This window comes from Ipomoea nil, unplaced genomic scaffold (genome assembly GCF_001879475.1).
Source record: "Ipomoea nil cultivar Tokyo-kokei standard unplaced genomic scaffold, Asagao_1.1 scaffold2742, whole genome shotgun sequence".
Lineage (NCBI taxonomy): Eukaryota > Viridiplantae > Streptophyta > Magnoliopsida > Solanales > Convolvulaceae > Ipomoea > Ipomoea nil.
Window position 1 is genome coordinate 361,144 of NW_017619170.1, and position 12,733 is coordinate 373,876.

General features: G+C 36.9%; 2 protein-coding genes across 2 annotated transcripts in view; both read left to right on the plus strand.

The window, feature by feature from the left end:
* The first annotated feature begins 10,051 nt into the window (after positions 1 to 10,051).
* LOC109156590 (F-box/FBD/LRR-repeat protein At1g13570-like) lies at positions 10,052 to 10,821 on the plus strand. The gene is made up of 2 exons (XM_019304443.1): positions 10,052 to 10,762; positions 10,816 to 10,821. Exons 1-2 carry the CDS (start codon positions 10,100 to 10,102, stop codon positions 10,819 to 10,821), a joined length of 669 nt encoding a protein of 222 aa, XP_019159988.1. The 5' UTR covers positions 10,052 to 10,099.
* Positions 10,822 to 10,831: 10 nt separating this feature from the next.
* Positions 10,832 to 12,733, plus strand: part of LOC109156615 (F-box/FBD/LRR-repeat protein At1g13570-like) — a 53,493-nt gene continuing 51,591 nt past the window's right edge. The window contains exon 1 of the mRNA XM_019304468.1: positions 10,832 to 10,933. The gene's annotated coding sequence lies outside the window, so the exon portion shown is untranslated. The remainder of the gene's footprint in view (positions 10,934 to 12,733) is intronic.

Genomic DNA, 12,733 nt, shown 5'->3' on the forward strand with positions numbered 1-12,733 from the left:
ATACTAACTTCCCGAATCATGTTTGTTTGTTAAAAAGATCTCTGTATGGGTTAAAACAAGCTCCCAGAGCTTGGTTTAATCGACTACATACGTTTTTACTATCGGTTGGCTTTCAAGCATCCAAGACAGATGTCTCTCTGTTCTATTACTCAAAAGACTCTGCTTTGGTTTATCTATTGGTGTACGTGGATGACATTCTTGTAATGGGAAGTGATCAGGGTATTATGTCTTAGCTCTTGTCCAAACTGTCTGCTACATTCAAAATCGGAGATCTTGGTGAACCAAATTTCTTTCTGGGTATTGAAAAAGTTAAGAGTGACAATGAGATTATTTTATCTCAACAACGGTATATGAATGATATTATAAAACGGGCTGGAATGTCTGAATGCAAACCCCTTTCTTCACCTATCTCTGTCTCAAAAACTATCCCCTTTAATTCAGATCTATATGATGATCCCACACAGTACAGGAGTCTAGCTGGAGCACTGCGATATCTCACTGTCACACGACCTGACCTATCCTTTGCAGTTAATCAGTTATGCCAGCATATGCATGCTCCCACCATATCACACTGGGAGCAGCTCAAACGGATACTCGGGTATGTTAAGGGAACAGTTGATCATGGTTTACGCATACGACGGTGCTCATCTAGAGACATTCATGCTTTCGCTGATTCTGATTGGGCTGGTTGTCCTGACGATCGAAAATCCATGAGTGGTTTTGCTGTTTTCTTGGGGAGTAATCTTATACCATGGGTTTGCAAGAAACAGAGAACTGTTGCCAGGTCATCCACTGAGGCTGAATACAAAGCTCTTGCAGATGTTTGTGCTAAGGTTCTATGGATTATGTCATTACTGCGTGAGATACAGATTCCGGGTATTTCCATTCCAAAATTATGGTGTGATAATCTAGGAGCTACATATATGAGTGCCAATCCAATCTTTCATGCGCGCACCAAGAATGTGGAGATTGATTATCATTTTGTTCGTGATCGAGTAGCTTCGAGCGATATCCAAGTCAACTTCATATCCACAAAAGATCAGCTTGCTGATATCTTCACCAAAGCTCTGCTTGGACCTAGATTTTCATCCTTAAGAGACAAGCTACAGGTTACTAGTATACACTGTGCTTGAGGGGGAGTATTAGGACTCTATGTATATGAGTCTGTTTAGAACTTCTTATCCTTGTCACACTGTGACTCTCTACTTCTTATCATTGTCACACTGTGACTCTCTATTCTATATATTCACATCATCTGATCTCATTGTAATCAAGTTCAGTAAATACAATACAATCAATTCTCATCCTCCCTTCCTCCCAAACAATTATAGTTTGAAAACACCCACAAGCTACACACAATACTATACACCCTATACACCACTGCACACTACCAGCACCCCAAATCATAAGAAAAACAACCATCCCCCCAAAAATTTGTACAGGAAAACACCCACCCGCTTCACACACGACTACACACTAGTGGAAATTATGGAATTTCCGACCACTTAAAAATAATCTTAAATCAAGTCAAAAGCCTTGATCCGACCACTTTTGATTTCCAAAAAAACCTTTGTTGCTATTTCCGACCACTTTTTGGTATTAACTTGATTTAAGATCACTTTCAGGTGGTCGAAAATTCCATAATTTCCAGTAGTGACATATAAATGTACAATGCAACCGGTGCACACACCATCATACACGTATGCACACCAACAACACCCAAAGGCGAAGACAAAACCACCATCCTCCCAATATTTGAATAGAAAAATTTGCCACCGGCTTCACACACAACAACAAATGAATGCACACTGCCATTCCACCCATTCCGAAGCCAAACCACCACCCACCACCAATGAGAGAAATGATGCACACACTATTTCTGACCTATGCACACATTCGCACCTAGAAGTGCACACAGTGCACACACATTAACGTAGCCCATATTTACGTATATGGTTAACAATCTAAGACTGTATTGTAATGCATATCTATGTTATGAGCACTATAAATTCCAAATGCCCTTGCAAACACAGAAAACGAATGCAAAGCAACAATTTATAATCTTAAAAAAAAAATGACTAATGACCAACTTCAACAAGAAATATAAACAGGGAAGCAACCAAAAGCATTACCCAAAATGAAATAAACAATGGACTTTGGAAAAAATTAATTAAAAAAAAAAACTAGCAGACATTGGCAGTAGAATTGAAGATAGAAAAAGCATCCCTATCTAACTACATTTGTTACAGAAATGCAATAAGGAGGGGTCCTACCAATTCAACACTTAGCTATAGATTAGGTACATTGAAAAAGAAAAGAGAAAGACTATTGTTTAATCAAATTTAGGACATTCACATCCTCCCATTTGACGTAGGTTTTTCAGAGAGTTGCCCCCAAGCGTCGGCCAAACACCACCAACAGCAGCTCTCTACCCCCAAATCCCCTCTCCCAGCTTCGCACAACAGCTGCAGGTCCTCGCAACCACACCCCCTACCAGCGCGCCTCCTGCACCCACACACACCTCACAAAAAACCCAAAATTAAGCAAAAATGTACTGCATTAGTACCAAAAAAAAAAGTTTTAAAAAAAACCCTAAATCTATTAAACTCGCCCCAATCCCGTCGTCTGACAATTGAACCACCGTAAGCCCCCCCCCCCCCCCCCCCCAACACACACACACACAGAACTCGCCTAAGATGGAAACACACATGCATAACCACCCTCCCCCAACAGGCGACAAATAGCCAAAAAAAAAAAAAAAAAAAAAAAACATAGGATAAAAATAACGAAAAGAAATTGGGAAAGGAGAAAAATGGGCAGAAAATAGATCGACCTACACCCCGAGTTGGTGGTCCCCGTCGCTTGGCTCCACTGCGGTCTCCACCGACGACCATCGTCAGCTGCTGATGAAGAATGCGAATCGAACGGCGCGGGAGAGTTTTCGACCGAAGTACAATAAACAGAGAGAGATTCCTGATGCTGTTTGAATTTCCCTAGAATTCGATCCGGTTAAAAGCATACTAAAAACCCAAAATTACCCCCTTAACATAAAAACCAGGCACACGGTTAATTAAAAGTCCCATAAATAATTAAATCAATCTTATCCATTCAATCCCAAAATCTAACGATCCTAATCATTCCACATGTTTGTATGTTAAGGGTTGTTTGTATTTGAATACAATCCTAGGGTTGCATTCACATGCAAACCTCCTTAAAATACAAACGTGTGGACAATATGAGACCATAGGATTAGGGATTTTGGGCGGCAGAGATTGAGTCAACTAGCATCTAGTATTTAGGATTTGATTACTAAAAAGGGGTAAAAAAAAAAAAAAAAAGGTAAAGCATGCTAAGTTTAAATATGGATAATATTAGATGACCATATCACGCACGATTTTGGTTCGACACAAGGTTCCAGAAGCAAAGAAAAATAAGATGGCTATGGCAGAAACAAGTAAGCACTTCTAAACAATTCAAGATGTGTTGAAATTACTACATGAGTTTGTTTATGAGAAATCAATCCGTGTAAGGGATTAAAGGTTTGTGAAAATAGAAAAGGGAAGATAGGTTTGGTGTTTGCTGATGGGGAGAACTAATAATTAATAAACAATAAACAATGGGTGTTGTATTTCGTGTTGCATTACTGTGGGGTTATCGACTGCAGAAATGTATATAAGGGAATGCTTAGAATTGAGAGTGATCATGGTTAAACAAATTAAATGAATAGACAAGGGGCAAATTAGAGTCCCGCAACAAAGGAACTAATCGTGCACACACATAAACATGAGAATGCACACATCGCATCCCATGTCAAACGGTGTGCACACAGTAAACAAAATTGGCATAATGTTTTACGTACGAATATACTGATTTTAAAGTAGTTGGATTGTATACTAAATAGACCACAATTATGTTTGTTTTCTAAAATGGCTTATAATTGAATAAATTAAAGGCAATAATTCCTTGGTTATCAATGTAGTATGCATGCAGTAAACAACACTAGTGGGTGCAGCGTGCACACGTTATTAGACGATTGTGCACACAGGCACGCACGTAGGACACTAGTGTGCACACCTGACTTATCGTTGACCGCACTGAACTACTAGGATACTACAAAACCATGATTAAAAATGTGGAATGTGAGTGATTGATGAAACGCACACACACCTAACGAATACTGTAATTAGTCATACAAATCTGTTGGACACAAAGTGTAAAATGAATGGAGCATTGTACAGGGTTACAATATGATTAATTTACTATTATGTGGAAGCGTTCAACTCCCCATTGCAACTTGAAATCGTTTAAACTTTGCGGTTAATAGCCAGGAAGCGCGCACCTATACGCATGTGTGCACACACTGTAACAAAAGTGGTTGGGGTATTCCAATAGCCAAAAAAAAAAAAAAAAAAAAAAAAAAAAAAACATAGGATAAAAATAACGAAAAGAAATTGGGAAAGGAGAAAAATAGGCAGAAAATAGATCGACCTACACCCCGAGTTGGTGGTCCCCGTCGCTTGGCTCCACTGCGGTCTCCACCGACGACCATCGTCGGCTGCTGATGAAGAATGCGAATCGAACGGCGCGGGAGAGTTTTCGACCGAAGTACAATAAACAGAGAGAGATTCCTGATGCTGTTTGAATTTCCCTAGAATTCGATCCGGTTAAAAGCATACTAAAAACCCAAAATTACCCCCTTAACATAAAAACCAGGCACACGGTTAATTAAAAGTCCCATAAATAATTAAATCAATCTTATCCATTCAATCCCAAAATCTAACGATCCTAATCATTCCACATGTTTGTATGTTAAGGGTTTTTTGTATTTGAATACAATCCTAGGGTTGCATTCACATGCAAACCTCCTTAAAATACAAACGTGTGGACAATATGAGACCATAGGATTAGGGATTTTGGGCGGCAGAGATTGAGTCAACTAGCATCTAGTATTTAGGATTTGATTACTAAAAAGGGGTAAAAAAAAAAAAAAAAAAAAAAAGGTAAAGCATGCTAAGTTTAAATATGGATAATATTAGATGACCATATCACGCACGATTTTGGTTCGACACAAGGTTCCAGAAGCAAAGAAAAATAAGATGGCTATGGCAGAAACAAGTAAGCACTTCTAAACAATTCAAGATGTGTTGAAATTACTACATGAGTTTGTTTATGAGAAATCAATCCGTGTAAGGGATTAAAGGTTTGTGAAAATAGAAAAGGGAAGATAGGTTTGGTGTTTGCTGATGGGGAGAACTAATAATTAATAAACAATAAACAATGGGTGTTGTATTTCGTGTTGCATTACTGTGGGGTTATCGACTGCAGAAATGTATATAAGGGAATGCTTAGAATTGAGAGTGATCATGGTTAAACAAATTAAATGAATAGACAAGGGGCAAATTAGAGTCCCGCAACAAAGGAACTAATCGTGCACACACATAAACATGAGAATGCACACATCGCATCCCATGTCAAACGGTGTGCACACAGTAAACAAAATTGGCTTAATGTTTTACGTACGGATATACTGATTTTAAAGTAGTTGGATTGTATACTAAATAGACCACAATTATGTTTGTTTTCTAAAATGGCTTATAATTGAATAAATTAAAGGCTATAATTCCTTGGTTATCAATGTAGTATGCATGCAGTAAACAACACTAGTGGGTGCAGCGTGCACACGTTATTAGACGATTGTGCACACAGGCACGCACGTAGGACACTAGTGTGCACACCTGACTTATCGTTGACCGCACTGAACTACTAGGATACTACAAAACCATGATTAAAAATGTGGAATGTGAGTGATTGATGAAACGCACACACACCTAACGAATACTGTAATTAGTCATACAAATCTGTTGGACACAAAGTGTAAAATGAATGGAGCATTGTACAGGGTTACAATATGATTAATTTACTATTATGTGGAAGCGTTCAACTCCCCATTGCAACTTGAAATCGTTTAAACTTTGCGGTTAATAGCCAGGAAGCGCGCACCTATACGCATGTGTGCACACACTGTAACAAAAGTGGTTGGGGTATTCCAAAATTACAAAGTAATGCATACAGGTGTATGCTTATGTGCACACGGGTTGAAATAGCAAACCTAGTGTGCAATACCCACTATCAGCTGGTGCACACCTAAATAATGAGCCAAAAGATACGTTCATTTGTGCACACTGTTATGTGAATAATGTGCACCCCCAAAGCTACATCATGCACAAGATTACTCTTCTTCTGTACATGTATGTGGTGTCCAGTACAGAAGAAGAGTAAATCACTGAACAAAAAAAAAAAAAAAAAAGGAAAATAGCATAACATAATAAATATGAATCCCAAAAACCAAATAGATACACTAGGTGGAAGGATATTGTAATTGAAAAAAAATAAATAAATAAATAAACAACATACACCAACAAAAAGCCTAACTTCGGATAATTATAGTTCTTCCAAAAAAATGTGCAAAACATACAGAAGTCATAGTTATGAATGCAACACTAAATAGCAGCTAACGGAGTGGAAAAAACTGAAACGCTTGGGCGAGGTTCCTACTTCTATGCAGATTGAACTCGGAGATTGCAATTTCATTCATGTAATGTAACCTAAGCTTGTCCCCGAACCACCAACATCTGACTGTGATACCTTGGATTTCTTACCTGCAACAACCAACCAATACGCAAGAGAAGATCAACCACCCACCAATCCAAAAAGACAATTTCACACACAGGTCAGGTTTATGCACACAATCGACTTGGTAAATGCACACAACAGAGTACAGTAAACAACATGTCTGTGAACCAACGTAACTAAAAGAATACAAACACCTAAAAAAGAAAAATGCATAAAACCAAACTTCCAACCTTGACATCAACAAACAGTGCACCGCAATTGAAACACGAAAAGACGACCGCATGAAAACGACAAGACCACAGGAATAAACAATAAACAAAAAAAAAAACATACACACAAAAACAAATAGTGATGCACACAATCACACATACCAATGCACATGGTCGCTACGTAGTAAGCAAAACAGTACCGCAGGTGCACAAGCTAGATCGCAAGGTTGGAAGGCCAACACTGAAATAAAATAAAATAAAACTCATGTACCAAATGTAATTGTGGCATAATAACAGACCATGGGACTAAATGTGGGTACAAAACCTGTATTTATATTAATCTGCACTTGAGTTGTGAAAAATATTTCGGTTTTAATCTCTAAAAGAATTATGTGTAATAACATATTGACAAAAAATGACAATGCAAATAAAACCAAAGATCTATCAGAAGACCAAATGTATTATGACCGTATGCACACCTACGTAACCAATGCCAGAACCACCATAACTGCGTAATCCGACAGTCCCTTCAATGAGCACCACTTCAACAACATACAACAACAACAATATAAAGAATTATGAGTTAATTTCATTTTTGGTTCTTAGATTAAGTACTAATGATATCTCATTGGAGTCATAGTTAATTTGCAATTATATATAATAATAATAAGTTTAATAGCTAATGATAATGATGTTTGAAAGGACTGTATTTTTCACTCTAAAAAATGGACAATGAAATGAAAGTGAAAGTGATGTCTAAAGAATTGAAAGGCCAACTAAAGTGAATAATGATTACCGTATGCTATAACTATTATTAGCTATTGCAAATCAAATCAAAGCTCAATCTTCCAATGCTTTTTAGCCAAAACCAGAACAATAGATAGGAAAGCAACCAAAACCATTACCCAAAATGAAATAAACAATGGACTTAAAAAAAAAGAAAAAAAAAAAGAAAAAAAAAAAAAAAAAAAAAAAAAAAAAAAAAAAAAAAAAAAAAAAAAAAAACAACGGAACACTGCCAGCAAGCACCTCCCAACGCTGCAAGACCATTGCCGCAGGTCCCCCAGCACACCCACCCTTTCAGCGCATCAGCCACCCAAACTGAGCAAAAAAAAAAAAAAAAAAAAAAAAAAAAAAAAAAAAAAAACTACACTAGTACAAAAAAAAAAAAAAACAAAAAAAAAAATTAAAACAAAAAAAAAAACCTAACTCTACTTAGGTCGCCCCGAATCCAACTGTCCGACCGATTAACCACCATCCCTCCCCCACACACACACAACTTGCCTGAGATGAAACACACATGCATAACTACACAACCCCCAACAACCGATTACCACAAAACGAAGGATAAAAAAAAATGAAACGACAAAAGAGGGGAAAATTACCTCGACCTCCACCCCAAGTTGATAGTCCCCGGCGCTTGGCTCCACTGTGGTCCCCACCGGCGACCATCGTCAGCAGCTAATGGAGAAGGCAAAGCGAACGGCGTGGGAGAGACGCTCGGCCTACGTACGCGATAAACAGAGAGAAAAGATCGGAAAAGACAAAAAATCTAAGGCGCGTGAATGACTTAGTAGAATTTGATCCGTTTATGAAAATGGTAAAAAGTCAAAATTACCCTCCCTAAAATAAAAACACAGGCCTGATTAAATAAAATCCCGATAAACAATTGAATCAATCCTATTCATCCAATCCCAAAATCTAATGATAGTAACGAATCCACACGTTTGTATTTTAAGTACTGTTTGTATTTGAATATAATCATATATATATATATATATATATATATATATATATATATATATATATATATATGTATGTATATATATATATATGTATATATATATATATGTATATATATATATATATATATATATATATATATATGGATGCACTCAGGTGCGAATAAGTGTCCAGGAAGGAATATGCGAACGAATCAGCGCGCGACACGTGTCCAGATCTAATAACTTAAAAAAAACACGGTGGCATTTTCGTAAATAATTGAACATCGAAGTGCAAGTAAAATCACTTACAAGTGCACCTACTTTCACCTATAAATGCATGTAATTTTGCCTTGTTAGCATTCACTTTCCGCAAACATTCATGCACCTGAGTGTGTTTATAACTATATGTGCAACTATTTATAATTATAGGTGCAACTACTTATAACTATAGGTGCATCTACTTTCACCTATAAGTGCATGTAATTTTTCCTTGTTCACATTCATTGATCTGAGTTCAGCGGGTAGTAATACCCCTGAAAACCACTCGCAAACATTCATACACCTAGGTACAACTACTTATAACTATGTGTGCAACTACTTAGAACTATAAGTGCAACTACTTAGAATTATAGGTGCAACTACGTATTGATGCTCAGTGTAAATTTTTACTTGCACCTATAATACATTTTACATGCACTTGTAATACATTTCACTTGCACTTCGATGTTCAATTATTTACGAAAATGTCACCGTATTTTTTAAAAAAATCAGTGTTTCCATTAGATCTGGACACGTGGATGGACAGAATCCATTCCTATTTCGCGTCTGGACGGAGCATTCGCACCTGAGTGCGATTCTATATATATATATATATATATATATATATATATATATATATATAGACACACACACACACACACACACATATATATATATATATATATATATATATATATATATATATAGAATAAAAAAGAATAATAGAGGAGATAGTAGAAAAAATAAAAATCAAAAATACTAAAATCAAAATAATATGAACCATGTATTTCAACCAATGATTGGATCAACATTTTTTTAGTCTCAGACCTAACTTTCTCTTATTAGATAAGTACGAGATGATATCTGACTTAGGGGATTAAATCAAAAGATTGTCAATTTGAACGCACTTACGTAGTTACCTGACTCTCAAACTGTGGATAATAGAGAAGTAATATTGATTTTTATCTTTTCAACTGAATCAGATCTCATGATATCATAAATCTCAGAATGATCGACAGGGAGAAGGTTGTGATATTTTTGAATTCGATCTTTTTTTTTCTTTTTTGTATATATTTGCTTTAAGCTGGGGTTTTCATGTATTGACTATTGATTGGATAGTTTGCAAATATATAAGTGTCACTGTCATTATTATATTCTCAAATGATTAACTTTTCAAGGTTAGACGGTATAGCCACATTTGGGTGATGAAAAGGAAAATGTAAACTATTTTTTTACAATTGGATTTTCTAATGTTGGTTTTTCTTTTTATTAGAAATGGAAATCTCAGGAAATAGCAAACAGAGAGCCATGGAAGATGTAATTAGTAACTTGCCAACGGATGTTTTAAACTGCATCCTAGATTGCTTGCCTGCTCGAGATGCAGCAAGAACAAGTATTTTGTGTAGAAAATGGAGATACATATGGGCTGGTCATCCAAATCTTGTACTTGATCCCAAGAATATAGTCACTGTCACCAAAAATGATTTTGTTGGAATAGGAAATCGAATTCTCTTACAGCATATTGGGCCCATTCTAAGTTTTGATGTCAACCTTTCAGATGTGCACATGTCACAGTACCCAAACATTGATCCATGGATACTATACTTGTCAAGAAATGGATTAAGGGCACTCACAGTGGAGAATTCCAGTTATGATCTCTATGCACTTCCCTCTTATGTATTCTTGTGTCAAGAACTTACGTATCTGGATCTGACTAACTGTATCTTCAAACAACCATGTGGTACTATAAGAAGCTTTCAAAATCTTAAGGAGCTTTTTATGTATCAAGTTGCTTTCAAGCCAGAGGTTTCTGCTTCTATCTTTGCTGCATCAAAGCTTGAACATTTGAGGCTTGTAAACTGCAGTGGTATGGATCACTTGAACTTTGATGGCTGTTCACCATCACTTTTGCGCTTGGAACTTATCATGAATCATAGGGTTAAACTGGGTTATTTTATGCACTGCAAAAGTATAACCGATGCATATCTTAGTCTTAGTTCTCCAATGGAAGTTGAATCTCTTCACCGTGATGAAAGGATCAATTTAACAAGCCTTTTTGAGCACTGGACTCAAATTTCAAAGCTTACTTTGGATGGACACCATCTCAAGGTGCATTTAATTTCCTTTTACGATTCTCTGTGTTTATTTCCCAAATGATATATGTAGGTTTGTGTTTTAATTTTTCTCTGTGGTGCCAAGCTTTTGGCTGCAGGTTCGGTTACGAGTGCTCTTCCCCTTAAAGTTAATAGCTTAAGGGAACTTGTATTGTTTGGAATTAACTTTACCGATCTCGAACAAATATCTTGCATTCTTTGCTTGCTTCATAGCTCTCCTGGGGTGCATAGCCCTCAAATTTGGGCAAAGGTGGGAAAATGATCCTCCATTTCCATTTATTATTTCTTCCAGTTTTGGTTTCAACTTATTTCAATTTTTGTGTTATAGATCCCTGCAGTGGCTGCTAGCGACAACCTTGCTTTACAGTATTTGCAAGAACATAGCAATATGAGCCAAGATATAAACAGTTTACAGACATTGGTGATCAATTATTTCCAGGGGTCAAGAGCTGAAATGCTTTTTGTAAAGCTTATACTTTCATGCTGCTCATCACTACAGAGGATCACTTTTGTGGACAATAAAGTATTGCAGTCGAATTTCTCAAATATTTTGAAAGAGTTGTTATTGTTCCCTCGAGCTTCAACGAAAGCACAAATTGTGTTCTGAACCTATGACTAAAATCTGGTTAATGTTTTTGGTTTCTCAATTTGAAAAATTGTCTCAATGAGCTGTTGAGATATCTTATTATGATTTGATCAAGTTTTTGTCTTGCCTTCTCACCACAGCTCTTTGAGGTTTGGTTTGAATAGTTTCTCCAAAGCCAACTGCACTAGAATGTAGTAAGTGATATTTCTTGCTGTAATACTTTAATCCATGTTTGGTTTATGGAACAACATCTCCTATTATATTCCTTTATCTATTGCAATCATAACGAAATAGCATTCCCATTCTATTCTAGCTTTATCTATTGCAATCTTAATAAAATAGCATTCATGTCCGACCCATGGAGGGTTCTACAATTCAGTAAGGAGATTAGTTATTGTGTTTGACGATGGAAACCAAGGATACATCCGGAGGGGGAGGGTAAAATACTATTTATGCCATAACTCCAATGAGCCTCCCCTATCAACTTAACCCGTTCCAATCAGCATCCTCAAAGTTCGGTTATGTATCACACACAAATCCTTAGTAAATTGAGCAAAACAATTATTGGAGTCATCAATCAATTGTGACACAAAAATTAAATTGTAGTTCAACTTAGGTACATATAGCACATTATGCATTTCCAATCTTTCATCAAGATTCATGAAACCCTTCTTAGTTGCGGTACTACATCCGTCTGGCAACACCATAGGACACCCAATCATATTGCTCATATTGAGCAAAATATTTGCATTGCCCATCATGTGCTCATATTGTGCAAAATATTCGCATTGCCCATCATGTGATTAGATGCCCTCATATTGTGCAAAATATTCGCATTGCCCATCATGTGATTAGATGCCCTTGTGTCAATGATCCATGTATCATCTTTACCTATCATTGTCTCATTTAATCCACCTTTACATACGTTCAAAGCTGCCAAAAGAGTCGGCCGCTTCTTGATCATTACTGCATTTGCCCGAACACCGCCTCATCTCCCACGCCCGACAGATGCTGCTTCTTGATCATTACTGCATCCGCCTCATCTCCCACGCCCGACAGATGCTAAATATGTTGCTTTTCCTCGTACCCCACTTTTTCCTTCTCCTCTTGGCCTATCGCCCCACCAATCCGGGTACCCAATTACCTGAAAACAAGTCGAAGCTTCATGCCCTATATCGTTTTACAAATTGAGCATGTTATAGTATTCTC

Bases quoted from the DNA above. Each gene is read 5' to 3' on its own strand.
- LOC109156590 (XM_019304443.1), top strand. From the start codon at position 10,100: ATGGAAATCTCAGGAAATAGCAAACAGAGAGCCATGGAAGATGTAATT.